Source organism: Marasmius oreades, chromosome 2, assembly GCF_018924745.1.
Source record: "Marasmius oreades isolate 03SP1 chromosome 2, whole genome shotgun sequence".
NCBI lineage: Eukaryota > Fungi > Basidiomycota > Agaricomycetes > Agaricales > Marasmiaceae > Marasmius > Marasmius oreades.
Window position 1 is genome coordinate 2,570,957 of NC_057324.1, and position 25,759 is coordinate 2,596,715.

The following is a 25,759-nucleotide window of genomic DNA, read 5'->3' on the forward strand; positions in this document are numbered from 1 at the left end:
ACGAGTAGCCGGCCATTGCCGAGGACGCTGTTGTGACTGTTACATGCTTACGTGTTTTGTGTTTGAGACATTCCGAATCACATTTCGATGGACAAAGTGTACAACATCCCTAGTCAAACTTTGGAACTATTTTTTCCGGACCTGCGTCTGAACACGAGGATCGCCTCGCTCACTCCTTTTGCGCAGTTTTTCCTGCTTTTTACTGCTAGCGGGCTCCGTATCACCCTCAACTCTCTCAGAGGTAGCCGAGCGCGAGAAGAATATCGGAAATATGACGGAGGTCCATAATTTGTACATGGCGTATAAGGGTATCTGGATCCAGTGTTGAATCAGAAAAGGAGAATGCGCGTTGTGAGCGAACGTACCACCATATACAACCACCAGAACCATTCACCAAATGCACCACTCCCAACTTGACATGTCCCTGTGAGAGACAAGTCTTATTTTCAGTTACGGCGCCAATAATGGGAGACCTACAAGTCACATAAAGGACGTCGAAGCACCATTCGGTTACACCTGGTTGATTGAGATCCTCGCCATAAGAAATCAAGGTGCCTGTTGTGGGATCTCGTCTCGTGCTGCCAACCTTGATGAGATAATTGGACAAGAAGAAAGCAGGTAGGAATGTAACGATATATAACGTCAAAGAACCCTTAGAAGGAGGAAGAGAGTCACGTCGGAAGAGTAACCGAAGAAGTAAAGATACGATTGTTGGAAGAATCATTCCAAGCTTGATGTTTTTGACTGTAGCTTCATTCTGGCTAGCTAGAAGAAGATTTAGCAGAGTCTCGGCTATAAGAGGAGTGTGTGTGCATACCTATGCGTTTTGCAGAGGCATTCGCCATGGTGGATGACGCGGATCAAGATACCTTAAATTTCCAGGTCGTGGCGTCAAACACCGCGTAATCTTGATGTTACTCTCATGAACGCTGCGTCAACATCGTCTTTGTCCCAAGGCCCTTCTTCTGTAAAGGATCTTATATCTCGAACCCTCAACACAAATCAAGCTCACCAATATGCACTCACTAAATACGCCGAACGCCTCACAGAAGAACTCAAAGAAGTCGATGCTCTTTTGGCGTGTCATATTCAGTCGAATCATTAGCTTTAATATCTAACAAGATCTCTCATAGAAAATAGCAGAACATGAAGTCCACGAGGACGACCCTCTAGACGAAGACATTCAGATTATGGGAGCGATCGCCGCAAAGAGTCCCATAAATCCCGCTGACCTGCTGAAAACGGTGCGGAACACACACGGGGTGATATTTTCATAGTCTCACATCTAACTTATAGGAATCTCCATTCTACGAGGAAGCGACATCTAGGAACCGTTATGTTAGCCGTATCCAATATCGCCCAAGTGAGCCTTACACATTCTCTGGAAGCATGTCTCGATGACCACGATCTTAGTGAAAGCGAAGGAAGTGGAGACGCTGGTCAGTGCGGTTAGCGACGAGTTCAGGAGGTTGCGTGCTGTCGACTTTAAAAATCGGTACTTGGACTGTAGCTTCACTGATTATATGCTGAGCAGATGTTCCTAGAGGTCTTGGGATACCAGACAAGTCTGAACCAGTCGACCTAGACGGGAACACGGACAATATCAACTGGGGAGTGGTGGCTGAAAAGGCGCGTCTTGTATACCTCTATCTCCTTGAAATATCAATATTCTGACTACACATCAACAGGTATCGGACGTCGCGACTTTCAAAAGGATGCCGGATGAGTGCAAAGTAAAATGGTTAGGACATAAACAACCAAGGTTGAACCACTCTGAATGGAGTGAGCCCGAACTTAAAAAGCTTCAACAAATCGTCGGAGAGCGCCAGAAAAGTGGAGCAGTGGATTGGACAGAGGTTGCCGAGGCTCTTGGGGTGCGTCTATCTCACTGTATATGTTAGGCGACGGGACTGACTTTTGAGCCCCTGTGTTATCAGACAAATCGGGTACCAATCGAATGTATGAGAAACTCTATTCCCCGACCTCGCCACGCATGGACTCCAGACGCCGACAAAAGACTAGTTGAAGCTGTGGAACTATATGGTCACAATAACTGGGGTCTATGTGAGGCTATCAGTAATCTTCCTGAGGAAAGATACATTGACGGTAACGTAGGTGCACTATATGTGTCTGAACACTGCACTCCATCTCAGTGCTATGGACGTTACACTAGATATCTTGATCCGCAAATCAACAGAAGTGAATGGACGACAGCAGAAGATGAAAAACTCCGTGCAGCTGTCGTTACTTTTGGGCCTTCCTGGAAGGAAATTTCTGCATTCATACCCGGTCGCACAAACGAACAGTGTAGGGAGAGATATTCGGTTGTGAACAATACAACCGGAAAACGAGCAGGTGCATGGGATAATGAAGAAGACCGAAAGTTATTGGAGGCGGTCAGCATCCACGGACACAAATGGAGGATGGTCAGTGCTTATATGCAAAACACACGAACAGAAGGACAGGTGAAAGCTCTATTTCGGACTGACCTGAAAGCTCGCTCAAGCCCGTGTTTAGTGCCGAAATCATTATGCAATACTACAGAGGGCCATGGGCGCAACTGCCCCTTCTCCTCCTCAGGAGGTATCGTCTGTCGCCATTTGCTCCCCTTCTACTTACGATGAGCCTTTTGTACCCGCCGATCTTCCCGTGAACTCGCCATCGCAAACAACACACACTCCTTCCTCAGGCCAATCACAGCCGAGAAACAGACAGCTGTCTACGAAAGAGAAAGGCAAATCCAAGGCGAATGTTTCCTCGCAGATTACCGTAGCTTCCGCGGCTGCGCCAGTGGATATGGACTTAGCTATGCCTATGCGTCCGGCAATCACCGCCTCGCAGTCTAGACCGAGGCCAAAACCTAAACCCATTCCAGTAAGAAACACCAATAGCACAAATCTGAGCGCTGACAAAGTAATGAACCCAAATCCATCCATTTCTGGTATTCCGTCAAGCAGGGAGGGTGAAGGCAACTCTGATACACAAGATATGTCGATTGGCACGGTGGTAACTAGTGTGGGTACGCGGCAGTCCCGACGTCTTGCGAACAAAACGTCTACCGCTGCCTCATATTCGTAGAAGCCCATGTATGCTATTCGTGTCGACTAATAGCAAAATAAACATGCCACGAACCTAGGTCCTCCCCACTTTCCATTTCTTACGGGGTCGCACATTTACCTCCCAGTTCACAATGTGTCCCAATAACTCGGCATCCTCCTGGTTAGAGTTATCCTCCGTTGCTAACAATAGGTTTTTCAGCGACTCTTGTACCAAACCTGCGGTTTTAAGTTTCTTTTCAAGAGATGGTAAAGCTGCCCTCTTGGGGGGAGATATCTGCACGAAACGGTCAAGACCGGAAGGGAAATGCGACGAGACAGATGAGCTTACAGGTGTTTGTAGATACGTGTGTTTGGGAGGAAGCGCAGGGTATACATTCGGTAGACTACGAATTGTAGCTGGTATACTCGCGGGTGTCTCTTCGTCGTCAGAAGGCAATAGTTCAGGGGAGGGTGACCTTGGTTCGAGAGAGGTCAGTTGGTGGGGTCGTACCATATCAGGCGCTTCTAATGAGGATGGTCAGAACATGCTGTGAGAAAGGTACCATGACGACAAATCACTTCGCCTCCTTCTCAATGTCTTTGACTTCACTTTGCGCAAAGATTCTGTCGATATTCCATAATCATCGCAGGTGCGCAACAGATCAGTGGCAACTGGTCCTGCACGATTGGACAGCTCTGCGTATTCATGAGCACGATGATACAATCTCTGTACGACTAAAAATGAAGGGAACAAGTAAGGGATATGAATCTTAATGGCTGAGACCAAGAAGCACGTACATGCAACTACTTCTTGCTCCAATCTCTCCATTGCCGCACCTTGAGCTCCATCAAACTGAACACCCTTGAGTTCAGAGGTAATCAATTTCCTGACACATTTAGACGCGACTGTTGGCGTCACTGCGGGTGGAGCGGGCGAAGGCGGCCGCGGTGGTTCTTGTGAGGGTTGATTAGGGACCGATGATAACTGAAGATGGGGGAAAGCAGGATAAAAGTTGGGTTTTGGGACGGGCGCGGTTGTGCTGGGGTTGAGATTGGTGGGTAGGTTCGCGAAGGCACTGGCGGGAACCATAGGATACGGATTTATAGACATGGTGGAAAGGAAAACAAAGCGGCAGGACAGTGGCACGGCTACCGGTACCACGGCTTAATTACATGTGACTCCCACATCGCCTTCTTGAATCTTCTGCTTAGCTGCGTACTCTCCCGTGCACTCCGATACTCTCCTTGAATATTACTCGATGGGCGGTACACCTCGACCTCCTGCTGCTCAGGTGCAGACTGAAGAACGTCACCACTCACGACCAGACATCGTTGGCCCAGACTCCCCAGAAGCTCCCTATCCAATCCGACTCGCTGGTGCAATTCAGAAGGGTTTTGGAAGGGGCGGAAAGGATCTAGGATGTCCAACAGGTAACAGAAACATAATTTCACTCGATAACAAGGGATATCTGATCCTCTACCTCTCTAGCCAACTTACCTGATAAATCCATTACAGCTCTGAGTTCGGCGGTAAAGACCGGTGTTTACTACGGCTATGCACAAGTAATCCCCCCAGAGGCGCAAGACTTCCCTCAGGAAGATAGGCAAGTGTTGCCGATGGTGATGAGTCTCGGATGGAATCCTTTTTACAAGAATAAATGTCTGACAGCAGTACGTTCGTCGATATGTCTTGCTGTATTCCTTCACTCCTATTCCGCCATTCTGTAGGAGGTGCACGTCATGCATGAATTCAAGAATGATTTCTATGGTATCGAGGTCAAGGTCGTCGTGCTAGGATATATTCGCCCTGAGCTAGACTTCATATCACGAGGTTTGATACACTTCTTCCATACCCTTTGATAACCGCTGAAATTGTTTGGTAGAGGCGCTAATAGAAGATATTGAGATGGACAAGCGGGTTGCATTGAAATCCCTCGACCGACCTGAATACAGGAAATATCTTGACGACCCTCATTTCGTCTCCGAGTAGATCATAGGTGTGTGAAATAGAGGTAGAATTACTAGAGTTGTATATTACAACACACGACCGTTTGTAGCGTAGCGGTTGGTGAAGTAACAAGATGTATAATGAACATTCACTATTGACAAGTGCAAACAGAAACAGTGAGTTATGTAGTGTGGTAGTATGGAAAAAGTTCTCTGGCACGTACAAGAACTCAAAGTCTTCTGGCCTTCTTCGACCGTGTTCCTCCGATTTTTATAGGCGTTCTGTCAGTGACGTTGATGACCATCTGACGGATGCCATCTCCTTCAGAAGTCAATAGGGCTTTCTGCAAAGCCTCTCTTCCTTGCCCGAACCCCTTGAAGTATAAGTCCAAATGCATCGGCCCCACTGCCGCCCTGACGTCCTTGATTCTCTCAAACACGCGCACCGAACACTGATACCCAGCCTCATAACTAGACCGCGTTCCCCTCTTGAACCCACAAGAACCTCCAGAAAACCAAGCAATGGTTCCACCATCGGGTCTAGTAAAGGTGGTAATGGTGTTGTTACGCGTCGAGTGACAATGAAGACGGTATCTCGGCCGTTGGTAGCTCGTAGCGGTAGTTATGGCTGGTGGTGGGCTAGCTTTGGGATATTGATCACCTACGGGTGGACCAGATGGACCTCCTTCTGCCTCTACATTGCTTTCGGACTCTGGTTCGCGTCCTTCGAGTGCGTCGAGCAAGTCGTTGGTTTCGGTTTCGGAGATTGGGGTGTATCTGGATTGTGTTTTTGAACGTCGAACAACCATAGATAGGCCCCTTGGTATTGGGCACAAAGAGGAACGCCACATCTGCAAGCCGAGCATGATTGGGTATATAAGAAGTTGGTCGCGAAATTTGAAGTTGTTTTGTTCCAATTTGGCTCGGACACGCGCGGAACGCCCAGACTTGTTCCAGTCACCTCGTCTCCTGCCATGTCGGTAAGTACGTCTGTGGTTCTCAAATCCTCGGTGCGAGCTCATTTAGTCCCCCTTGAAGTTCTCCACCACGTTCTACAACACCTTTGCCAAGCGTAACAGTATGGCCTAAACACCCTGAATATCCCGACTCGTCTTCTCACTCTTTATTGCGAACAGGTGTATATGTTACATCCATTTTTACTGCTGCCTTTGCATTTGGAATAGGATTTGATACCGCAATCACTACCTTCTGGGATCGGTGGAACGCAGGAGTACGTTTATATGCTTAGAACAATCAACCTCGCTCACACTACTTTACCCACAGAAACAGTGGAAAGACATTCGTCACAAATACATCCAACAGGACGAAGAGTAACTGTTTCTATTGGCAATCTCCAAACATGAAGTAGACGTACCGCCACGAGCCCTATTTCTAATTCAGAATGGGTCTCGACGAACGAAAACTGTTAATCTACGCTTCATACTCACGACCGCCTCCAAAATCCGTCCATTTGCCCTCCTTTATACTCCAAACTACAGTGATTTCATTCCAGGGCTTTATTTCGAGTAAATCTTTTCTCGCGAGTCCTGGAGGGAATCTCAACAGCTGCAAGTGTGATCTACCAAGCTAGAACGGTTTAGCTTGTGTATTTCTGCACCGCAAAACGACTTCATGATTTAAAGTCGGAGACGAACAGTAGTTAGTTTGCGGTGGTCCAACGAAAAGAATGTGGATATCTAAGATCGACAGTATTCTGTATTGTCAATTTTTCCTATTTCTGTTCATTCTTAGGCTACTGGCTGACAATAGCTGCTACAGTCCCCGGCCGATACCAATGGAATTGTGAATTGGATTTCCATCCGGTAGTTGACCTGAGGAGGCCAGAGGCCTTTGAGTACAAGGCTGCAGTTATTGATTAAGATATCAGGTTGTTGCCGCACCCTCGGTACTTGTCTCTGTCTCTCTCGTCTCATTTTCTTCCATGATCGCCTCTCCTCTTTTCCTCAACGCGTTCTCAAAAAGGGGAGAGGTCCAAGTCCCATCAATAACACTCCAGACTTTCTCCTCCGATTTGCCTTCATCCTTGGGTGTCCGCAGTTTCCATCCCTTTTTCTGCTTCAACTGTCCAATGTATCCCACCTCAGCGACACTGCGTCGAACGATTAATTCCTGTTCGACTTGGTCTTTGGTCAGCCTCGACAAGAGATGCGCTGGGAGTCCTCTTCGCTGTCGCCGGAAGGTAGATTTCAATATTTCTCCACGACGCTCCCGCTCGTGTTCCCTGGTCTTGTTCTCGATTTTGTTGCGTCGAGCCTCTGCAACCTGTTCTAGCAGCTCAGGGGGATAAGGCGCAAGGAACTTCTCCGTTTGTCGCGTAAGATCTGCATAAATTGTCTTGGAGCTCTCTGATAGCTGTACAGCTTAGAGAGAAGACACATAAGTACGAAGCATTCCGGTCAACTCCCCGAGTGGAATACACACCCCAATCCTTGAAAGCTTTTCCACCCCAAACAGCCTTATCACCGTCAACATGCTTCCCAATCAAGCCCTCCTCAAATTCCCGTTCCCGCCTTGCCATATCTCTGTACTCAGACAAAGTGTTCAACTTTGCAAACCTCTTTTCCCTCTGTTTCATACGCTTTACCATTATCCGGCTGATCTCCATAGGCTGGGGTTTCATTCGAGGTATGGGAGGGTTCACAGGCGTTGCATGAAGTATACCTCCCGTCAGTATCGGCCGGTTTTTCAGTCGGTGTTGCCATTCCTGATGATAGTGTTATTTTCGCGGTGTGAGGTAGTAAAAAAGCCATCCAAACCAGTTCCTTGTCAATTAGATCTCTCCAATGTTCTTTCTCGATTTTCGATTCAACCATCCGGTCGTATCTCTCAAGTACGGCTTGCCATTTTGGGTCGCCTGAAGCGGCTGATTGGAATATTCCCAACCACTAGAAAATATATTCAGCGGTCGAAGTCCACGAAGAAATAAACTAACAGAGCATACCTTGTATCCTTTCGTGAGCTCTCGTTTCGTAGTCTCGATAGCAGTTAAATGATGATTTCGCCTGAATATGTTCCTCACCCTCCAGTGAATCTGATCTACGCAAAAAAGGGAGGTTGCATCAGTGACCTGACGTTTGCTTTGCTAACGCGATATCAGCGACCCGTATTACGCACATGGTCTGTCGGAGCTGTCCTTAGTAGATCTCGATATAAATGAAGTGTTGGTATTCTGTGTGCTGCGAGGCGCCAGAAAGGAACAGTTGGCCGGATGCGCCTGAGGGGAGATACAAGGCGGGCCAAGTTGGCGCGAAAAGCTAGCGATTCGGGGGCTGGTGTGTGTGTTGGTAAGCTATTCATGACATGGCTCATCTATGTAGATGTTCAAGCAGCATAGTTGTGTCACAAGTCAATTGCAAGTTGGCTTACATGTACATCACCTTACCGGTTACGTGTTTACATGCAAGTAAGATTAAGATTAGCATTCGCCAACTGTCCTTCTGTTTATGTAGTCCGTTCCTCTGGCGGCGTTATCGATTCCGTGTATAGCTTGTGTCTTCGCACCGAGGAACCCATATCCCGTGTCCTATACTTTTGTGGGGAACTGACTGTGGCCCGTCCAGCCGCCATCGTCCTATGCACGATATTTGGGGTTGAGGGTAAAGTACACAGAAATAAAAACTCGTATGAGGGACCAAGGGGATGAAGGCTAGCATACGCGCCAGGTTATCAAGGTAGTAAGCATCGACTTCGGCCAATCGTTGTCAATTGCATGATATTAATATCAACAAGACGTTCGCGGGGGGACGTTGTAAAGCGAGAAGACCAAACCACAGTCAGACATAGCACGCCTCGAGTTTAACTTACAGGAGACCGAGACCGACTGTCTCTGATATCGTCCCGGCTCATACTCCTACTTTTAGTCCTCCTTCCTCGACTCAATGACCTTGTCCTGGACCGACTACGGGTTCGACTTCTACTTCTGCTGCGACTATACCTCGAGTACGAAGAATAAGACAACGAGCGCGACCTTGACCTTGATCGCGAGAAAGACCGAGTTCGGGAACGGGAGCGGCTCGAGCGTACTGAATAGCTCCTTGAACGTGAACGACGCATCCTTCCATACCCACCCCTTGAGTAGCTAGGGGAGCGTCTCCGTGGACCTATACCTCTGCCCCCACGAGCAGGCGAGCGAGATCGAGAACGGCTTGCACCACGACGAAAAATTCTCCCTCCACGACCCCCTCTTCCTCCACGACCGAATCCACCTCGTCCGCTACGATAAGGATCTCTGTGGTCGTCGCCACCCTTCCTACGAAATCTGGACGCTTGTGGAGAGCGTGAACGCGAACGCGAGATGGACCGTGAAAAAGAACGAGCACGGTCCCGGCCATTTCGTGGCCTGGGAGAGCGAGAGCGAGAGCGGACAGGCAGATCCGAGAGCTCTACTTTTACAATAGCGCCATCCAATTGACCCCCATTCATATGAGAAGCAGCTTTATGAGCCTCTGAGGGAACTGTAAACTCCAATGCGGCTTTTCCTCGATTTTGTCCCGCTAAGGGAGAAGGTAAGTCGATAGTGGCAGCATGGTTAAGAGCGACACATACATTTTCCAAACAAAGGCAAGTCAACCTTGGTTATTTGTCCATAAAATCCGAATATGGTTCTCAAATGGCTTTCCACTACATTCCTTGTGAGGTTCGTTATGATAACGACTTTTGCGTCTGGTTTAGAATTAGAATTATTTTTGTCCAAGTCCATGTCGACATCTCGATCTGTATCCTGAAGGGGTTTAGGCGAAGTTGACCTTCCGCGGTCTGACATTTCAAAGTTGATTTTTTGAGTGGAGTAGTGTCGCGAAAAAGCAGAAGGAGTAGTGTGACACACGTGACTGGTAACTCGGTTTGTGACATTGATATTTCGGATTCCCGAACAGACATCAGATCTCAGGGACCTCCGTTAGTGTTATTCGGCAATGTAATTCAAAAGCTTACCACTCTCACCCTCTTTCTCCCACCGACGTCCAGGCTCCGTAAGTAGATGATTAATGGCCATATGGGTGATTGAGCATTGGGGCAACAAACTTTATCTTTGCTGACAGGTGCAACCTGAATACCTCCCTTACGATCGGGTTCGAGTTGGATCATTCAAGCTGCCTGGGTCCTGTATAAAAACTGGTAGGTATCCTCGTCCTTCTTCACTGCAACCTTTCCCACACCAGCTTTTCCGGTTGCAACACCAACTTCGCGCAATATGTCTTCAAGTACGACTCTCGCACCTCTATTCGAACCTCTCAAACTCGGATCCCTCAGCTTAAGGAACAGAGTGGTCATGTCTGCCTTAACCCGCAATCGGTCGTTGCCGGATACTGTTCCCAACTCTTTGAACGTGGAATACTACCGCCAACGTGCTCGTGGAGGGGCTGGCCTTATTCTTACAGAGGGAACCTTGATTACTCCTCAAGGGTACGCTTGTGTATTCGCACTACTCATCGCGTCATCTTATACTTGTGCAGGTCCGAATGGCCCTATGCGCCTGGGATCTGGAGCGAGGAACAAGTGAATGGGTGGAAAAAGGTTACTAGTGCTGTCCATGAAGAGGGTAGCTTGATGTTCTGTCAGGTATGTTGCTATTAACAGATTCCCGAATTAGACCATAAAGTCGAGACTCACATCTCTCTCACAGCTCTGGCACCGTAAGGTTCCCTGTCTCCGAGAACTCGAAGCAACTATATTAAACTCGATAAATTTCAGTTGGGCGTGTTAGTCACCCAGATGCTCCAGAGCAAAAGAAAGCCGGTGTGGTGTGTCTGACGTTGGTTCTATTATTCGATGCCCACTAAACTAGAGTCTTTTCTTTCTGTAGCCGGTTTATGCACCCTCAGCCATCGCAGCGCGTGGCGGGAACTTCCGCTTCCTCGAAGGAGGACCTGGATATGTTACACCGACTGAAATTGACGACCCGTTGAAACTCATTGAACTATTCAAAAAAGCCGCCAGAAATGCGAAGAAAGCTGGATTTGATGGCGTCGAATGTATAGTTTATACGTTTCACTTCAATATCTTAACGCTCATAATTACTTTTTACCTCTAGTGCATGGTGCCAACGGATACCTTGTCCACCAGTTCCTCGACAGCACCTCCAACAAGCGCACGGACAAATGGGGCGGTAGCGTCGAGAATAGGTGCAAGTTTGGGTTAGAGACTCTAAAAGCACTCATTGAAATCTGGGGAGCAAATCGTGTCGCCATCAAGATCTCTCCTACTGGTGGCTACAACGATATGGGGTGAGCACTAATTGAGCGTTGAATGTCGCTGGGTACTGACCTCGTTAAAGCATGCCGCTGGAAGAGACTCTCGAGACTTACCGGCATTTCCTCTCTGAGGTAGACAAACTCAAACTGGCATACATATGCGTAGCGCGATACTCCGACCTGACTGATCCTGTTTTTGATGGCGAGTTTTCGTATACGTCTGTCCATCCATGTCTTACCTTTAATCTCCCTCAGGTCAAAAGCGTGGAATACCTCATGATGTCGTGGAATCATACAGACCGTCCGTCAAGAGCACTCGTTTCTTTATCAACGGTGGGGTTTCTCCGGATGAAGGTGCACAATTCATTGCAGGTGAGAATGGTTTAGTTTTTCTATTGCCTCCAGTCGACGTTAATATAACACTGTTCGCAGATGGGAAAGCCGACGCTATCGTTTTTGGTTTCCTCCACATTGGCCATCCAGATCTGGCAAAAAGAATCAAATATGGCAAGGCTTTACATCCGGAAGCCACACAATTTACCAAGTTCTATGGTTTCGAGGGAACTTTAGAAGAACAAGCTGCAGGATATACCGATTATCCAGAGGAGAAATACGACGACATCCCCGCTGGAAAGACTAACAGTTCTATGTTCGGGCAGGTCAATAAGAAGTTCCGTAACCTGCGGAAGCGACTCACACTGTCGTAAAGTCTATTACGTGCATTCGATGCATCATTCATACCAGTTCATACCCATGTAATCTGTTTGTTCTAGCGGTTTGGTCCATAATTCTGTTGCGCCTGATACCTGAAGCGAAGAAGTCGACAGCAGGAAAAATGTATGAAGAGGGAAGCCTGATCTGAAGACAACAGTAATCTCTCACAGCTCTGGCATCGTGAGATTTCGTTTTCCTGAGCGGCGCTCGTGTTCAGTTACCTTGCTGAATGAATGAAAGTCTGTGTACGCCTTCCCGATTCCTCAGGAACTTCAACGAATTGAATTTTTGCTTTTATAGCCTGTCTATGCACCTTCGGCGGTTTCAGCGTCGTAATAAGACGAGATTCGGGGTGCAATTCCAGTTGGGTTTATGGGTCGCGGAACCGTGTCCCAACGATGTGGTGAACGTTTTAAAGCAACTGACAATCAGATGATCGTTGAATCTCGATGTTCTGTTTTTATTGTTACTTATTGTAAGAATGCCGTTGGAAGAGTGGCTCGAAATCTTCCGGGATTTCCCTTCCAAGGCAGACAAACTCCATTTGGCGTACTTTTCTGTTGACAGCTGCAGGATACACTGACCACGATTGATAGTATCTCCGTATACTTACCAACATGTGTGAAGTCTCGATAATAACACTGTTTACCGTGCAGATGCCGAAGTGTAAGGAACGGATTCTATGCACAAGTATTCAACTTTCTAGACAACTTACATAAAACATGCATAATGACGGAGATTGAGAAGCGTGGATGCTGTATGAAACTCCAGTAGTAGGGCTCTAATCGCTCCTGACACTGCTGTCATCATCCGCCATGAAGGGCCTAACAGGGACACAAAATATACTCAGCACATCTTCGATCATCAACGAAGTAATGCCACACTCACTGGTACTCGTATCCACCCTCCCCATGCATCACCCGGACCATCCATTCCTCGTCCGCTTCTTGCCCTTGGAGAGGTATACCCTTTCCTCCCGCCCAACTCAGCACAACTGGGAGTAAAACCAGACCGTGCAGAGCACCGGAAATAATAAGAGTTAACCAAGTGCGGAAGTAATAGATCTGGCGTTGTACTGTAAGGCATTTGATACAAATCGAATCTGCAAAAAACAAACCTCGAGCAACTTCGAACGGGTGAGTCCAAGGACACTCATTCCAATTAGTTTAGTGAAGGTAATTCCAGATAGAACCTGGAAAGGGACAACGTTCATAAACTCATAAACGTCCCCGAAAGAGTATGATAACTCACCGAGGGCCCAACGTCAACCAGAGCCATCCACATCCTCTCATCTCTTTCTTTCTGTGCATTCTTCTCAAGTTCTTCGCGATCAAGCTCCATCGTGTCGTATGCCTGACCTTGGTCTCCACCCCAAGCTCCATCACCACCAACCCCATAGCCTCCGCCAGGATTAACATACGCCCGAGCGACATGCACGCAAAACTCCACCCCTATTCCCAAACAGATGCTCAAATTCACGAGCGATATGGCATTGAGCCTGACATCCCAGACCGACATTACCTGGACACGAAATTACTGTTTGACTATAAACATACGAGAAAAACCAACGCACCCCAAGTACGACACACACAACACCCCCGACAACGCCACTCACGATAAGCCCCACCCTCAAACTTCCCAATAAAACAGAAGTGATAACTAACACACTTCCCAACCCAAGTCCCAGCACAGTCTGTGTCATGCCAATGATATGGGTATATTGGTCGAAGAACACGTAGTGCAACGAGTACGGGAAAACACTAATTTGGTGGCCTTGATATTTTCCATCAGCAACTCACTATTCATAAACTGACACGGCGTGAAGAGGCATACCAGCGTCTGTCAGAGACTTTTCGATCTCTCCAGCTATTCTGTGGGCAGCTTCGAAGGAGTCAATGAAATCCTCCTGAGATCTCAAAGGCGTGTGGAAAGTTCGGAGATGCGAGGCAATAACCGTTCCGGGAGAGTCTGGAGCCATCAGATCACTCGTGTCACTACCAGAGAGCGCCAATGCGGTTCCAAATGATGCTTTTCCTGCCAAAGGACACTCTTCGTTGGTGGGACTTTGAAGCCAGTGACGTAAATATCTATGCGATACAACGTATTAGTTTAGAGGCTCGTCGCATAGCAAATTCTCCGTACCGCATAAACTCTTCACCTTCTGGCATCCCCTTCATAGTGATATTCCATCCGGGGTGCCTATCCTTGAAGCACGGCTGGCATCGGGAAGCACGGTCTTGTGGGGTACAGAAGACTAATACAGGATCAGAAGTGGTCAGACGAACGAGGAATAAGCAGAGGTAGGGAAATTCGACCTGTCGGATCACTCTTCATGACTCTACAACAACTTTCCTGATCCGGATTCAACCAGCCAAGGAAGTCATCTATCCAACTCGCTGTCGGTTCAGCAATGAAAGACCGGTCCCAAGGGCCGCTGCCCTCCTTTTCACGCCTTCTTTCAACCTCAAGTACGTTTGCAACAGAGAACTCCTCGCAAGTAGTGAACCTCCCGCAAAGGGCCTGTTGACCGGATCGCTTTGTGACGTCCACGGAGTGAGTAACAAAATAAACCGGCGGGCCTAAAAGATATCACGTTACTCAAAGTCTGAACGCGAAGACCAACAGACTTACCGACTTCCAACAGGTCATCGACAGCATTGAAGTAATTCACAAGGTACGAGTCACTGGGCAGTGCCAGTCTCTGGTCCAGTCCCAATTTGAGGGACTGGATCGATATTATGCTGCAAAACAGGTCAGTACTGCATGTGAGAGTGCCTTCAAGAAAGCGAATATGGAAACCCGCCTTAGTATCCAAATACCTCCGAAAACCACTAAAACCCCACCCTTTACCCACGGCCTCAATAGCCACGGTGCATAATGTCTCCGAATAAATCGAGTCAACATGTTTTCACCCTTCGCTGGAGGGGTATATCCACTTCCAACATAAGGGCCGGATAATCCCTGCCCTGGATTCGGAGCCTGAGCGTCATCCGAGTCTGGAGGGAGTTGAATACGTCCTGAGAGTGTCAGACAAGGGACGCAGTCGACGCGATTGGCCTCAGTGCGACGAAGGTCAAGAACGAGGCCGCTAACAAGGACAGTTACTTGGAGGAAACCTGGATAAAGGTGTCGAATGACTCATTTCGAACGGTAATTTTGTGCGATGGTAATTCTTACCATTGATTAACACACTACCACCCGCATATAATGCAAAATTCTTCACCGCCGGCATGGGTACCAAAGCACCCAGCAAGAATGCCGTGGTTTCTGTGATAGTCGATAAAAGGATCGAGGGGCCCATTTTAGCGAGTGTGCGAGCAACGCGCTCTTCCGGAGTCAGGAGGAGAGGCATGGAGGCTGTATCTTCGTGTTCTCCGTCAGTGGAGGGATATCTAATATCTTCAGCTTCTCGAAAACTGTCAACAAATGATATGGGTCATACCTTCCCGTGCTGCCAGTAGGACTCATTGGTCTTATGGAGTATTGGGAGGGGTGCCTAGAGGATGGGAACGGACTAGCGGACCGTTGAGTATCAGGACCCAACTTACGCTCGAGTTGCTCACTTTGAGTGGTAGGCGACTAATGCTCCAGGTCCATGCAAGGTATTCTGCCGATCCAATTCGTTTACCAGTATAAAGACATTGTCCACTCCGACAGCCAACACCAAAAACGGAATGACCTCTAGAAGGGAATTTAATCGCTAGTTGGCCTTTTTGTTGGAAGGAGAGGATGCTTACCGGCAATGATTAACGTGACCCTAACACCACATAAACTAAAGAAAGCTACACTCGTGCTCACGCTTATGATCACCAACGCAATGCCAAACAATCCCAACATCACTTTTGAATTCACGACAACAGATCGCAGAGTCGAAAGTGATGATACACGGACTCCCGGAGCAGCTGTGCTCTGATTCGACCTAGTATCGCTAAGGCCAGCAGAGCCTAGACTCAATAACGCCCTGATTCGACCGAACGGAGAATTTGAGCCTCTCCGTTTTCGATGCGTGTTCCCAACGCCATTGTTACCCAAAGCAATAGCGACATAAACAAACATCGCGAGGTAGCTCCCAACCACAATTCGGACATCCATATTCGTCGATTTATTGATTTCCTCTTCAAGTGAAACGCCTGTAGACCAAGAAATTTGAAGTCCTGGATCCTCTCGTTCCTCAAATCTGCCTTCCCCTTTATGGTAGCTGAAAGGGCGCGGATAATCAATGCAAGTGAGGGAAGCGGGATCATGATAATTTTAATTTACCTTGTTTCACTTATGATCCGTTCGGAGAGATCCACGAGGTAAGCTCTCAGAGTTCTTTCCCATTCCTCTGCCCGCCCCTGCACTTCAGGATCTAATGAGTCATTTACTACGTATGTGATAACCATGGCTTCAGAATTGAGGACCTGCATGCAAGGGGTGACTCGAGTCATTTGGGGGAGTCGGAGGAGAAACAACATACGTCTCTTCGCCCCTCCTCTTTGTTGGGTATCCCACCTAAAACATTAACAGCCTTGAGAGGTTGGCCAAAATCGGGCAGACAATTGGTCGGGTAGACTGAGCATTCAAGAACCCGTTGTTCCCATTCGTCTTCTACGTGTCGATCTGAGTGCACACATACAATGAGCAGTGTAAAGGATTAGGAGAGCTCACTGTCCAAAAGGCCACCCGGAAACCAAGCACTGATACTCTGAACCACACACGCATCCCCAGTGGGCTTGAAGCACACATCCTCAAGAGTATATCCATTAGGCCGAGATTTCAACGAGCGGATATCTTCTTCGACGCCGAACCAATATTTGAGATGAGAATAAGAGAGAACAGGTGAAGGGGAAGAGGTGGATAGAGCTGACGTCACGAACACCTGCTCGACTCTATAGAACGGTCCAAACCACTCATCAAACATTTCCTTCTGTATTCTACTCTCACTGCCGGGACCGACCCATAACCGCACGGGAGATGTTTCGACTGTGAAGAACTTCCAGCCGACTAGATAGGACGGAGGCCATTTGAGCGAATAACGAAGGAATCGACGAGTGAGATTCTCACCTCCATTCAAGACTCCCATCACAACGCTCCCGACGATGAACACAAGGAGCGGGGAAGAGGCACATAAAAGACCTAGCCTTGAAAGAAGAGAGCGCGTTGGGTTAACTTGACTTCTCGGAAACGGGAGAACACCAACCTATAGAATGTCCGTCTCAAAAAGCTGCTTAACCGGTGACCGCGAGGTTGAGATGATGTAAGTGGGTCAAGAAGATGTGGCGCGGCGTGGGCGACTGATGAAAGGTTGTTGAGAGGCGTGTTCGAAGTAGGGGAAGGATCGTCAATGTGTATACGACGGCCACTCGAATCTTCGTGCGCAAGTGAAGCAGCGCCTAACAATCCGTGACCGGTGCGGCCAGCTGTTGGGGACGTTGTAGTGGCGTTGGAATGGGTATGGTCAAACGAAAGGCCTAACGACAATTTTTGTTTGCGTCGTCGCCGGTGGAGAAGGAAGCCAACAGCAAGTCCAATGACAGCTATGAGAATGTACGACAAAACCAGTGAAAATGATAAACAAGATATGGGCAATGTGCGACCAAAGATATTGGGATATCCGATGATGCAGTGTGAAGGGGGTGGGATGGCCGGCAAAGCAGGACAGATAGACGCACAGTCAATGCATGTACATCGACTCGAGAGGTCTGAGAGGTCTGAGCAGGAGCGGGGTGGTGTGTCCAGCGGTTGCATGGACGATGGATTCGTGTCTGGTGACTCCGGGAAATTTACCTGGAATGGACTCCCCATATCCCTCTCATCCCCTAAATACTTGAGGAAACCCCCGGCATCCTCCACACCTCCGAATATGATATCCATCACGAATTCACTGGCAGATCCAAGCTTTACATCTTTACAGCTATTCCAGAAACCGTTCTTGAACCGTTCTCCGACATAGAAATCTAACGATTCCACCCCTTGTTGTCCCGTAGAGGTTTCCTGAGTTGATGTAATGTTGACAAATTGGGCTTGATAGGGCGAACAGGTGAATTCGCAGAAGAATGTACGAAAATTATTGCGACAAGCTGGACAGGGACCGAAAATGGGGTCAACCTGGGCGAAATTGGAGGATAGTTCGACTAGTTGTGATTCCGAGCAACATGTCCCGGGTGATTCTGGATGAGAAAGAGAGGGACATATGGAGTTCAAGAGGTCGAGCTCCCTTGAAGTCGGCTGGACAGGCTGCCCATCATAGGGACAAGGGAGATCCCGACCGAATATTCCACCTTTCTTTCCACAAGAGTCTCGCATTGCGCAGCGCGGCGTGTTGGCAAACATTGTAGGAGCACGCCCAGCGTCGTTCTTGGCGGCTTGGAGCTCGTCGTCGACGTTAGTGACTGTCATCGTTCGACCGGAGTTACGTCATGCACCCTGCACGCGACCGCGCTCTGACCCGTGGGACCGAGAGTTTCCAAATCTCGAAACATGATTATCCAATGAAGTTCGTTGGAACTTGGGAGCCACTTGTCCTACCGCCCCCCCCCAGCATAACTTGGGTAAGTATTACCAGCTGAGCATGCTACGTACACCGTTTAAGTATTACCTTCACTCTCATCATTCATGATCAGTCATATTAGTAAGTAGAAGACAATGTATCCGTATCTCAGCAACAATCATATACAGTGACGAGGAAGGTAAAGGACAAGGTATGTACACCATGACTCGACGAACACCGCCGAGGCCCGATGTGGAGACAGTGAATAGTGGTACGCACCAAGGCCTACTGCCAGTCTCTACTTCCGAAATGGAGTGGTCTCACAGAATGTTTGTGGTACAGGGACATAGAGATACAACAAATGAACCGTCCTTTAATTATTTGCATCTCTGTGCAACAATTCCTTTCCCATGTTCCTGAACAAACGCAGTTGCTGGTTAGACTTGGACGAGTATTTTCAATGGCTTGAGACTCACCATCCACTCTTCTTTGCTGATCCAAAGTTGATGGAACGTTCCCAAACTCGCCAAGATACTTCCTCCCAGCCATGCCCCGTACCGACGTTCAACCGGATTTCCGGGTGCGTGGATTTTCACCTTTCGAGTAGGAGGAAAATATCAGTGTGGTACCAGATATCAGGCAAGGAGCGCTTTACATGGGGGAAAGATCGGACGAGCTCATTGTGGAGCCTGTCTGTAAAACCGCTGAAAAGAGTTCCACCACCAGTCACAACTACATTACCCATAAGCACTTGTCGCAGTTCGATATCGCAGGCGCGTAGAGAGTCGCTAATCAAAGCCGGAATGTGTCTCGGTAACGATGAGTTCGACGCCTATTGGTGCTGTGTTAGTGTTCAACGGGCGGTCAGGAGAAAAGCCTGCTTACGACCAAGTTGGGTTTGTGGAAGAAAAAAAGCTCTCCTACGTGGAATCTATCGGGACCGAAAAATGTGTTGAAACCAGTAGGGAACTCGTATTGCCTTGCTGGACGTTGGATAGCTAACCTAGGTAACGAAGGAGAGAATATGATTACTTTGATTGACAAATTAGCAAATTACGCACTGGTCGTTCCATCCTTGTTCAAGAATTCCGCCCATGTTCTGGGTCCATTCCTCAACCGCTCGATCTTCATACCACTGCCGCCAACTATCAGTAACCCCAGGTATTTTGTCTTCACGAACGGCATATTGAGGGGGCATATTGGGTTCAACAGGCTGTGTGAATAGGCATGAAACATTTCTGTAGGACCGGGAAAAAATGAACTGACAGTTTTACTGGCAATGAGTTGGTGGGGTATAAGGTCTATATTGTTTCCCAGTAGAATGTGTCTTGCATGCGCAGCCACAAGTTTTGGTAGATTGGAATATGCTACACCTGGGAGGACGTCAAGTAGTCAGCAGCTTGAATGGAAGTGAAAGGCGTCATGTCCACCTTTTCGCAATACAAAGCCATCGACGACCGGTATGACACTAGCAACTGACTGGCCAACATCAACGACAAGCGCGGAACCTTTTCCAGCGGCAAATCTAGTAGTTAATGTTGGTGAATGATACAGCGACAGAATAGCAACGGGCCCACGTATTCAGCACGCCAGTATTCGCTATATAAAATGCTGGGACTTGAAACTCCTCAAACATGATTTCCGCCATTCTTTCCCGATTTTCGGGTGTATTCCATGCAGGTTCCGTAACCAAAATCGGGTGTTCGCTGGGATTGACTCGCATTGAATCCTGTAGCACATGTCGGACTAGCGCTGGAATAGGGCCAAAGTCCTGGACTAGAAAGAATTGCAATTACGATCGTTAGGAACGAGACGGGTAGATAAGACTGACTGAGCGTGTCGCTCATCGGGTTTCCAATCTGCATTCCCGGTCGGAATAACGAGGGACCTGCTTCTCCAATAAAACTTCTAGCACCCTTAGGCTTTTCTGTGCTGTCTGAGTTGTCGCCCATATCCACATCTTGATCACTGCTCGGCGGGATAAATCCATATTGTGTCGGAATTATGGCTTTTGGGCTATCATCCCCTGCGTAACCAGCTCGAACCGAGGAAGTACCGATATCAAGGACCAATGCTGAAACTTCATCTGAGTGAACGGCAGAAGGATGAGAACAAACGAAAATACAATGAAAATGATGACAAACCTCCACCGTAGGTAACCATGATTAAGACGATAACGGTTGACGTCGTTGAGGCGAAGGCGCGTACTGACCGTGTTGTTGACGTTAGTTTGTGTTCCAATTTTTTTTGTGAACCTTTGGGATTGACATTGGTCCCTCCAGATCTTTCAACAGCGTCCCAACTTTTCGGCTGAGCTTGGATTCTCATTCTAGACTTCGATGGTTGCAGACGCACAACTCACGAAAAAGCGGAAACAAAGCCATTATGATGACGATAACACAAGTACCTTCAAGGATGCGGTGGACATAGAAATGTTGAGCGAAGAAGAGGGGGATGAAGGAGATGATGGATTATATGATGGCGAATATGAGAATTTTCCTGGGATTGATGTAGAGAGCGATGAAGAAGACAGCGAGTTTGAAGATATCGAAGGAGAAGAGGACAGGAACGATGACGAGGAAGAAGACTCGCAAGACACGGACATCGAAAACCACCACGTCTTTCCTCAAGCAAAAGACATCATTTCTGACATTACCGGTCAACCAAAGCGTGTATTTCCCGAGATAGAGCCAGATTATGACTCTGATTCATCGACAGAAGATGTAAGTCTATTCTTGGTATGTATATTTTGTGCTAAAATTTCGGTCGTAGGCTCCCAATCGTGTAGGCAATATACCAATGCACTGGTACGACGACTTGCCGCATGTCGGCTACGACATGGATGGCAAGAGTGTCCTCAAACCAGCGCGAGGGGACGAGCTTGACAAGTTTCTCGAGACTGTTGAAGATCCCACTGCGTGGTAAGTGTCGTTACATTTCTCTCCACTTCTCATTTATGTTCGTCCTGAACGAACAGGACTTCCGCGTTCGACAAAAACACGCAGTCCGATAAACCGCTCACAAGCGAGGAACTCGACCTTATCCGCCGATTATATGAAAATGAAGTCCCCGATGCTGAATATGACCCATATGAACCGACAACAGAATGGTTCACTGGTAAAGGGAAGGAAGAAGTGATGCCGTTATCAGCAGCACCGGAGCCCAAACGAAGGTGGATTCCCAGTAAATGGGAGAAGAAGAAGGTATACCGTTGGACGAGGTCGAAGTTCGAACGCTTATAATTTCATCCAGGTTATGAAAATTGTACGCGCAATTAGACAAGGTCGCATCGTGCCCAACAAACCCAAGACCGCCACCGCTCGACCACAATTTTACGCCATTTGGTCCGAAACCTCTGCTTCGTATGCACCTCCTTTACCCGCACCAAAACCCGCCCTTCCCACAAACGCAGAGTCCTATAACCCCCCAGAAGAATACCTACCTACAGCAGAAGAGCGAAGGAAATGGGAGGAAATGGAACCTGAAGACAGAGAGCGTGATTATCTTCCCCATAAATATCCATCGCTTCGCCTCGTACCAGGATATGATCGTTTCATAAAAGAGAGATTCAATCGCCAATTGGATCTGTATATGGCACCTCGTGTACAAAGGGTGAAGCTCAACATCGATCCTGAATCCTTAATCCCGAAGCTTCCCAGCCCCAACAGCCTTAAACCTTTCCCAACTTATAGATCCCTGAGATTCCAGCATCCAGATCTTGCTCGATGTATCAGTGTCAGCCCCGATGGAGCTTGGGTCGTCAGTGGTGATGAAAAGGGCACGGTGTCCCTTTGGGAGATAATCGTGGGGAGAGAGGTGAAGCGCTGGAAATTCGGAGGCAAGATTGGGGCAATTCAATGGTGTCCAAGGAACGATGCGAACTACTTCGTAGTCGGCAGGTAAGACTCCTACGTTTCTGCTGCGTCAATCTGACATGAATCGTGATCACAGCGAAGACGCGCTGCATTGTCTTGTCCCGCCCAATCTTCCCCAAACCGTTTACCAGGCCACTCTAGAAACTCTCGCCCCTACCAATCTGCCTCCGACTCCTGAAACACCTTCACCGGTCAAATGGTCCACCCCCGTTTCTAACAGCTGGACGGACGAGACACCTCTTCTTACTATACGTTTACCATCCGGTTCTGGCTTACCGAATCACGTAGCCTGGCACCGAAAAGGCGACTATATGGCTAGTGTCTGCAAGTGTTGCTTCAATATCAGCTTTGAGAAATCTCAGTTAACATCTTCTCGTAGGTACAGGCGGCAGCCAGGGTGGAGTCTGGATCCATCAAATATCTAGACGACACTCTCAGGCACCATTCAAGAAGGTCAAAGGCAATGTGCAGCTAGTACTATTCCATCCGCTAAAGCCTCACTTTTTCGTGGCGGTAAGTGGTTATGAATGCGCACTGTGTCACCAGAACATTAATAAAATGATAGACACAACAATATGTCCGAATGTATAACCTTTCTGAGCAAAAACTGCTGAAAACCCTGATACCGGGGATCAAATGGATCTCCTCCATGGACGTGCACCCATCCGGAGACCATCTGATTGTGGGGGGCTATGATCGGAAATTGTGTTGGTTTGATTTGGAGCTTAGCGACAAACCATACAAGATCCTGCGGTGCGTCTCCGTATTCTTCCTCTGTGGCACGAACAATCAATCATCTTTCTGGCTTTACAGATACCACTCACGCGCCATCAGATCGTTACAGTTCCACCCAATCTATCCACTCTTCGCGTCATCTTCGGACGACGGAACCATACAAGTGTTTCATGCAAGGGTATACAACGATCTAATGACAGACCCGCTTATAGTCCCTCTAAAAATACTTCGTGGGCATGGTGTCGCTAACGGCCTTGGTGTTCTTCAAGTAAAATGGTGCAGCAAACATCCGTGGCTGGTTAGCGCAGGTGCAGATGGAGGTATCAACGTGTGGTGTAGCTAGTGCTTCAATAGAGAGCACCGATTTTCATCTGTTCCCGTCAGGTGGAAAACTTCTGTATGAACATTGAAGTCTGCATCTGAGGGTCGATGGGTGCAGCCGGTGAAGACGCGCAGTTATGTTCTTTTAGTTCCCATGTTCAAACCGAAGTGTCTTGAATGTCAGTTGAAGGGACGATCGTTCTTGGAATCCATCTGGCTGAACAGACTTAGTTCACACCCCGACCAGTCAAAATCCTTGGTTCGCCGAGTCTCGTAACTTCAGACGGGGAGCACTCTTTCTCGCTTGACAATGGCTAACTGGAGTTCTCTGGAAGAATACAACATTATCGCAAGTGGTCCTCTTGAAGATAAGGGCGGTGTCGGCTTCCGTCACCTCGAGGGTAAGTCTGCCCACCCCGACCTCCGAATGCGGGCGCTGTCCCTAGGCCTACTAGTACCAACCCGACAATTCACGATGAGATTTGAGATTGCCGTACCACGACGTACACTCTCGACATAAAACACGCGCGTTACGATGTTTTTGTGCTCCCTGAACCCAGGCCTAGACATGTTGCTCCAAGTTGGTACTACATCGTATATACATCGTACCACTCCGTCATTCCTCACAGTTTGGACTTGACAGTAGGACTGATATTCACCGTGGTCGATCGTACGTTTTCTGTCTGTTCATTCTCCCACCACACCACCGTGACCGTGATATCATCTCGATATCTTCTGGAGTACGGAGCAGGTATGCTCAACAATCTCCTCAAAGCAAATTCGTCCCCACCGCCGAGAGCATTCCGTATAAGATGAGCACTGATATTGTCGTCGACGAATGCCCAAGTCCCGTCGTCCGCTTTTGTTCGCTTTTCCTTTCCATCAATACCAGGATTCCCAGTCACTGTTGGGACCAAGGAGGGTAAATCACACTTGCGAATGTTCCCCCGAAGTCCAGAAAGAAACCCTCCTACGAGGCTTACCACCTCTTGCGAACTGTAGAACGGTTAAGTTACGATCAGCCACGAGAGTTGAGGAGCATCAAACAAGGTCACGCGCCTTAAAGCATCCCATAACCCGTCTGTGGCAATCACAATGAACCGCCTTGAAGGCGGGTTCTCGAATGATAACTTCCGGTGGCTAATGACTGGCCGGGCGGTCACGTACGGAGGGGTTTTGAGTGTCGTAGGCGCTTTCCTTAACGGCATGTCGTTCCCGACCATGAAAACTTGGTTCAAGCTACCGCGGAATGGTGAGTGATACTGATAAAGATACCTTAAGTACTGTCTCACACTTCTTGAATCTCAGCAGGCCACTTATACCGGCCATCGCCAAAAGCTCTGGAAGGCTCCAACCCACCCAAGATACGGCCATTCCGGATGACATCTGGTGCCTCCTCTTTTGGATGTTCCGAGATTATACTATCAATACAATCTCAGGATATTTGATTGTAACAAAAACACACCACGAACCGTCGAGCCTCGTTGGGATTTCGCCCAGTTTGGTCTTCGCTCAATACATCAACTGACCATATACCTTTTCTGTCAGCTCCTTGTTCCCAAGCCCCAGACACAGCTCGACTGTCCCCGGCGCAAGCAACGTACAGGTCATTATGAGCCGTGTCGAAAATGGCCATCAGAGCACAACTACCTGGAAAATGTGAAGATATATACCATAAGAGGGGGACAAAAGTTACCTGATAATGCTGGTAGCATAGTCTTTAACGCCATCGGATGATTGCTTAGGTCCGGTACCTGATCCTTCTTTTGCTGAGATTGTATTGCCTCCTTCAGGAGGCCTAATGGGGCGTTCAGAAGACTCCAATCCAGCCTTGTGAATGCCTTCTCAATGGCAACGGATACTTTCTGGTTATAGTTTATGGATTGTGGAGGGGTAGAGGTTGATTTCGGCCAAAGGAGAGATGTAAGATTCTGAATTACCCCGCGGTTTGGTTGTTCAACGTCGGATACGAGTTGCGAAAGCTCAAGAGCCACAGCCTTGATCAGGACGCGAGATAGCAACTGAGACGTTTCAGGTCCACGGTGCCCGTCAAAGACAGCGAGGAAGAGATAGTCGCCAGTAACCTTTCCTTCGGGATCTGGGTCTCGTTGGATGATTTGGTGCGAACTGGCGTCCTCGATGGGATTATTCGAGGGTAGTGATGCAGTTGAATAGTGCCAGGTAATGCCGTTTGGTCTATGAACCGTCTCTGATGTCGCATTTTGATTGAGACGTTCATCGAGAGTCCGCATAGGGAGAAGGGGCAGTTGCTTGTTGATTACTACTGGTTTGCCATCTGCTCCAGTCACCTTGACTGGTATCTCGAACGTCTGACGCGTTGAGGAAGTATAGAAGTAATAAGCCGTTCCAGCTGTCGCTACAGATGCACCCACAGGCTTCCAGGCGCGTCGTATCATTTGAGGTGGAGGTTGGATTCCAAGTGCA

The 25,759-nt window shown here is 48.2% G+C and overlaps 13 protein-coding genes across 14 annotated transcripts; 5 read left to right on the top strand and 8 right to left on the bottom strand.

Moving 5' to 3' along the window:
* Positions 1 to 54: 54 nt before the first annotated feature.
* E1B28_004557 (uncharacterized protein) lies at positions 55 to 872 on the bottom strand. The gene is made up of 4 exons (XM_043149053.1): positions 818 to 872; positions 478 to 765; positions 366 to 424; positions 55 to 312 (listed from the first exon to the last, which is right to left on the bottom strand). Exons 1-4 carry the CDS (start codon positions 843 to 845, stop codon positions 127 to 129), a joined length of 561 nt encoding a protein of 186 aa, XP_043013655.1. The 5' UTR covers positions 846 to 872; the 3' UTR covers positions 55 to 126.
* A 50-nt stretch (positions 873 to 922) lies between these two features.
* Positions 923 to 3,078, top strand: E1B28_004558 (uncharacterized protein; the record flags this gene model as incomplete). Its single annotated transcript, XM_043149054.1, has 9 exons — positions 923 to 1,078; positions 1,134 to 1,244; positions 1,297 to 1,363; positions 1,414 to 1,495; positions 1,545 to 1,629; positions 1,689 to 1,874; positions 1,938 to 2,064; positions 2,116 to 2,465; positions 2,518 to 3,078. The coding sequence occupies 9 exons, from the start codon at positions 923 to 925 to the stop codon at positions 3,076 to 3,078; spliced, it is 1,725 nt and encodes a 574-aa protein (XP_043013656.1).
* On the bottom strand, positions 2,706 to 4,172 carry E1B28_004559 (uncharacterized protein). The gene is made up of 5 exons (XM_043149055.1): positions 3,837 to 4,172; positions 3,618 to 3,773; positions 3,388 to 3,563; positions 2,911 to 3,333; positions 2,706 to 2,860 (listed from the first exon to the last, which is right to left on the bottom strand). Exons 1-4 carry the CDS (start codon positions 4,147 to 4,149, stop codon positions 3,133 to 3,135), a joined length of 846 nt encoding a protein of 281 aa, XP_043013657.1. The 5' UTR covers positions 4,150 to 4,172; the 3' UTR covers positions 2,706 to 2,860; positions 2,911 to 3,132.
* A 125-nt stretch (positions 4,173 to 4,297) lies between these two features.
* Positions 4,298 to 5,028, top strand: E1B28_004560 (uncharacterized protein; the record flags this gene model as incomplete). Its single annotated transcript, XM_043149056.1, has 4 exons — positions 4,298 to 4,469; positions 4,528 to 4,709; positions 4,767 to 4,869; positions 4,922 to 5,028. 4 exons carry the CDS (start codon positions 4,298 to 4,300, stop codon positions 5,026 to 5,028), a joined length of 564 nt encoding a protein of 187 aa, XP_043013658.1.
* A 187-nt stretch (positions 5,029 to 5,215) lies between these two features.
* On the bottom strand, positions 5,216 to 5,851 carry E1B28_004561 (uncharacterized protein; the record flags this gene model as incomplete). Its single annotated transcript, XM_043149057.1, has 1 exon — positions 5,216 to 5,851. One exon carries the CDS (start codon positions 5,849 to 5,851, stop codon positions 5,216 to 5,218), a length of 636 nt encoding a protein of 211 aa, XP_043013659.1.
* Positions 5,852 to 5,959: 108 nt separating this feature from the next.
* E1B28_004562 (uncharacterized protein) lies at positions 5,960 to 6,320 on the top strand (the record flags this gene model as incomplete). The annotated part of the gene is made up of 4 exons (XM_043149058.1): positions 5,960 to 5,965; positions 6,024 to 6,063; positions 6,122 to 6,216; positions 6,270 to 6,320. The coding sequence occupies 4 exons, from the start codon at positions 5,960 to 5,962 to the stop codon at positions 6,318 to 6,320; spliced, it is 192 nt and encodes a 63-aa protein (XP_043013660.1).
* A 549-nt stretch (positions 6,321 to 6,869) lies between these two features.
* On the bottom strand, positions 6,870 to 8,315 carry E1B28_004563 (uncharacterized protein; the record flags this gene model as incomplete). Its single annotated transcript, XM_043149059.1, has 5 exons — positions 6,870 to 7,366; positions 7,428 to 7,710; positions 7,763 to 7,891; positions 7,948 to 8,037; positions 8,121 to 8,315. 5 exons carry the CDS (start codon positions 8,313 to 8,315, stop codon positions 6,870 to 6,872), a joined length of 1,194 nt encoding a protein of 397 aa, XP_043013661.1.
* Positions 8,316 to 8,801: 486 nt separating this feature from the next.
* On the bottom strand, positions 8,802 to 9,768 carry E1B28_004564 (uncharacterized protein; the record flags this gene model as incomplete). The annotated part of the gene is made up of 2 exons (XM_043149060.1): positions 8,802 to 9,499; positions 9,552 to 9,768. 2 exons carry the CDS (start codon positions 9,766 to 9,768, stop codon positions 8,802 to 8,804), a joined length of 915 nt encoding a protein of 304 aa, XP_043013662.1.
* Positions 9,769 to 9,906: 138 nt separating this feature from the next.
* Positions 9,907 to 12,008, top strand: E1B28_004565 (uncharacterized protein). Its single transcript, XM_043149061.1, has 10 exons — positions 9,907 to 9,976; positions 10,046 to 10,409; positions 10,460 to 10,565; positions 10,630 to 10,639; positions 10,698 to 10,747; positions 10,810 to 10,978; positions 11,038 to 11,230; positions 11,281 to 11,399; positions 11,453 to 11,569; positions 11,630 to 12,008. Exons 2-10 carry the CDS (start codon positions 10,198 to 10,200, stop codon positions 11,902 to 11,904), a joined length of 1,251 nt encoding a protein of 416 aa, XP_043013663.1. The 5' UTR covers positions 9,907 to 9,976; positions 10,046 to 10,197; the 3' UTR covers positions 11,905 to 12,008.
* Positions 12,009 to 12,366: 358 nt separating this feature from the next.
* E1B28_004566 (uncharacterized protein) lies at positions 12,367 to 18,307 on the bottom strand. The gene is made up of 20 exons (XM_043149062.1): positions 17,094 to 18,307; positions 16,958 to 17,034; positions 16,562 to 16,897; positions 16,371 to 16,501; positions 16,172 to 16,314; positions 15,649 to 16,109; positions 15,475 to 15,592; positions 15,354 to 15,425; positions 15,089 to 15,303; positions 14,715 to 15,027; positions 14,543 to 14,652; positions 14,227 to 14,490; positions 14,054 to 14,165; positions 13,745 to 13,998; positions 13,485 to 13,684; positions 13,163 to 13,432; positions 13,029 to 13,103; positions 12,800 to 12,975; positions 12,627 to 12,735; positions 12,367 to 12,552 (listed from the first exon to the last, which is right to left on the bottom strand). Exons 1-19 carry the CDS (start codon positions 18,290 to 18,292, stop codon positions 12,693 to 12,695), a joined length of 4,569 nt encoding a protein of 1,522 aa, XP_043013664.1. The 5' UTR covers positions 18,293 to 18,307; the 3' UTR covers positions 12,367 to 12,552; positions 12,627 to 12,692.
* A 223-nt stretch (positions 18,308 to 18,530) lies between these two features.
* On the bottom strand, positions 18,531 to 20,589 carry E1B28_004567 (uncharacterized protein). 2 transcript variants are annotated; one of them, XM_043149063.1, is made up of 10 exons: positions 20,528 to 20,589; positions 20,215 to 20,469; positions 19,961 to 20,159; positions 19,814 to 19,908; positions 19,650 to 19,756; positions 19,445 to 19,596; positions 19,269 to 19,386; positions 19,039 to 19,215; positions 18,860 to 18,979; positions 18,531 to 18,799 (listed from the first exon to the last, which is right to left on the bottom strand). In XM_043149063.1, the coding sequence occupies exons 1-10, from the start codon at positions 20,544 to 20,546 to the stop codon at positions 18,761 to 18,763; spliced, it is 1,281 nt and encodes a 426-aa protein (XP_043013665.1). In that variant the 5' UTR covers positions 20,547 to 20,589; the 3' UTR covers positions 18,531 to 18,760. The 2 variants fall into 2 exon arrangements, with proteins under 2 accessions (XP_043013665.1, XP_043013666.1); XM_043149064.1 differs by having other exon boundaries at positions 19,961 to 20,469.
* On the top strand, positions 20,568 to 23,471 carry ERB1 (Ribosome biogenesis protein erb1). The gene is made up of 8 exons (XM_043149065.1): positions 20,568 to 20,607; positions 20,666 to 21,106; positions 21,156 to 21,304; positions 21,361 to 21,586; positions 21,636 to 22,282; positions 22,335 to 22,582; positions 22,638 to 22,771; positions 22,824 to 23,471. The coding sequence occupies exons 2-8, from the start codon at positions 20,723 to 20,725 to the stop codon at positions 23,334 to 23,336; spliced, it is 2,301 nt and encodes a 766-aa protein (XP_043013667.1). The 5' UTR covers positions 20,568 to 20,607; positions 20,666 to 20,722; the 3' UTR covers positions 23,337 to 23,471.
* Positions 23,472 to 23,858: 387 nt separating this feature from the next.
* On the bottom strand, positions 23,859 to 25,754 carry E1B28_004569 (uncharacterized protein). The gene is made up of 5 exons (XM_043149066.1): positions 25,011 to 25,754; positions 24,787 to 24,964; positions 24,607 to 24,735; positions 24,374 to 24,553; positions 23,859 to 24,310 (listed from the first exon to the last, which is right to left on the bottom strand). Exons 1-5 carry the CDS (start codon positions 25,729 to 25,731, stop codon positions 23,938 to 23,940), a joined length of 1,581 nt encoding a protein of 526 aa, XP_043013668.1. The 5' UTR covers positions 25,732 to 25,754; the 3' UTR covers positions 23,859 to 23,937.
* Positions 25,755 to 25,759: the final 5 nt, after the last annotated feature.

Excerpts from the sequence above, each read along its gene's own strand:
- E1B28_004566 (XM_043149062.1), bottom strand. The coding sequence starts at position 18,292 with ATGACAGTCACTAACGTCGACGACGAGCTCCAAGCCGCCAAGAACGAC. Across the intron at positions 16,110-16,171 it reads CGGATCATAAGTGAAACAAG|CTACCATAAAGGGGAAGGCA; the intron begins GTAAATTAAAAT and ends GCGCCCTTTCAG. Across the intron at positions 13,104-13,162 it reads TGGTTGACGTTGGGCCCTCG|GTTCTATCTGGAATTACCTT; the intron begins GTGAGTTATCAT and ends GTCCCTTTCCAG.
- E1B28_004559 (XM_043149055.1), bottom strand. The coding sequence starts at position 4,149 with ATGTCTATAAATCCGTATCCTATGGTTCCCGCCAGTGCCTTCGCGAAC. Across the intron at positions 3,564-3,617 it reads GACATTGAGAAGGAGGCGAA|AAGCGCCTGATATGGTACGA; the intron begins GTGATTTGTCGT and ends CATCCTCATTAG. Across the intron at positions 3,334-3,387 it reads ACACGTATCTACAAACACCT|ATATCTCCCCCCAAGAGGGC; the intron begins GTAAGCTCATCT and ends CGTTTCGTGCAG.
- E1B28_004567 (XM_043149063.1), bottom strand. Across the intron at positions 19,909-19,960 it reads AATACTGGCGTGCTGAATAC|ATTTGCCGCTGGAAAAGGTT; the intron begins GTGGGCCCGTTG and ends ATTAACTACTAG. Across the intron at positions 19,597-19,649 it reads AACTCATTGCCAGTAAAACT|CCTGTTGAACCCAATATGCC; the intron begins GTCAGTTCATTT and ends CTATTCACACAG.
- ERB1 (XM_043149065.1), top strand. The coding sequence starts at position 20,723 with ATGGTTGCAGACGCACAACTCACGAAAAAGCGGAAACAAAGCCATTAT. Across the intron at positions 21,305-21,360 it reads GTTGAAGATCCCACTGCGTG|GACTTCCGCGTTCGACAAAA; the intron begins GTAAGTGTCGTT and ends CTGAACGAACAG. Across the intron at positions 22,583-22,637 it reads CGACTATATGGCTAGTGTCT|GTACAGGCGGCAGCCAGGGT; the intron begins GCAAGTGTTGCT and ends ATCTTCTCGTAG.
- E1B28_004569 (XM_043149066.1), bottom strand. The coding sequence starts at position 25,731 with ATGATACGACGCGCCTGGAAGCCTGTGGGTGCATCTGTAGCGACAGCT. Across the intron at positions 24,965-25,010 it reads TATGCTACCAGCATTATCAG|GTAGTTGTGCTCTGATGGCC; the intron begins GTAACTTTTGTC and ends CACATTTTCCAG. Across the intron at positions 24,736-24,786 it reads AATCCCAACGAGGCTCGACG|TATAATCTCGGAACATCCAA; the intron begins GTTCGTGGTGTG and ends TTGTATTGATAG.
- E1B28_004557 (XM_043149053.1), bottom strand. The coding sequence starts at position 845 with ATGGCGAATGCCTCTGCAAAACGCATAG. Across the intron at positions 766-817 it reads TGCCTCTGCAAAACGCATAG|CTAGCCAGAATGAAGCTACA; the intron begins GTATGCACACAC and ends ATCTTCTTCTAG. Across the intron at positions 313-365 it reads TCTGGTGGTTGTATATGGTG|ATACCCTTATACGCCATGTA; the intron begins GTACGTTCGCTC and ends CACTGGATCCAG.
- E1B28_004565 (XM_043149061.1), top strand. The coding sequence starts at position 10,198 with ATGTCTTCAAGTACGACTCTCGCACCTCTATTCGAACCTCTCAAACTC. Across the intron at positions 11,231-11,280 it reads GGTGGCTACAACGATATGGG|CATGCCGCTGGAAGAGACTC; the intron begins GTGAGCACTAAT and ends ACCTCGTTAAAG. Across the intron at positions 11,400-11,452 it reads GACTGATCCTGTTTTTGATG|GTCAAAAGCGTGGAATACCT; the intron begins GCGAGTTTTCGT and ends AATCTCCCTCAG.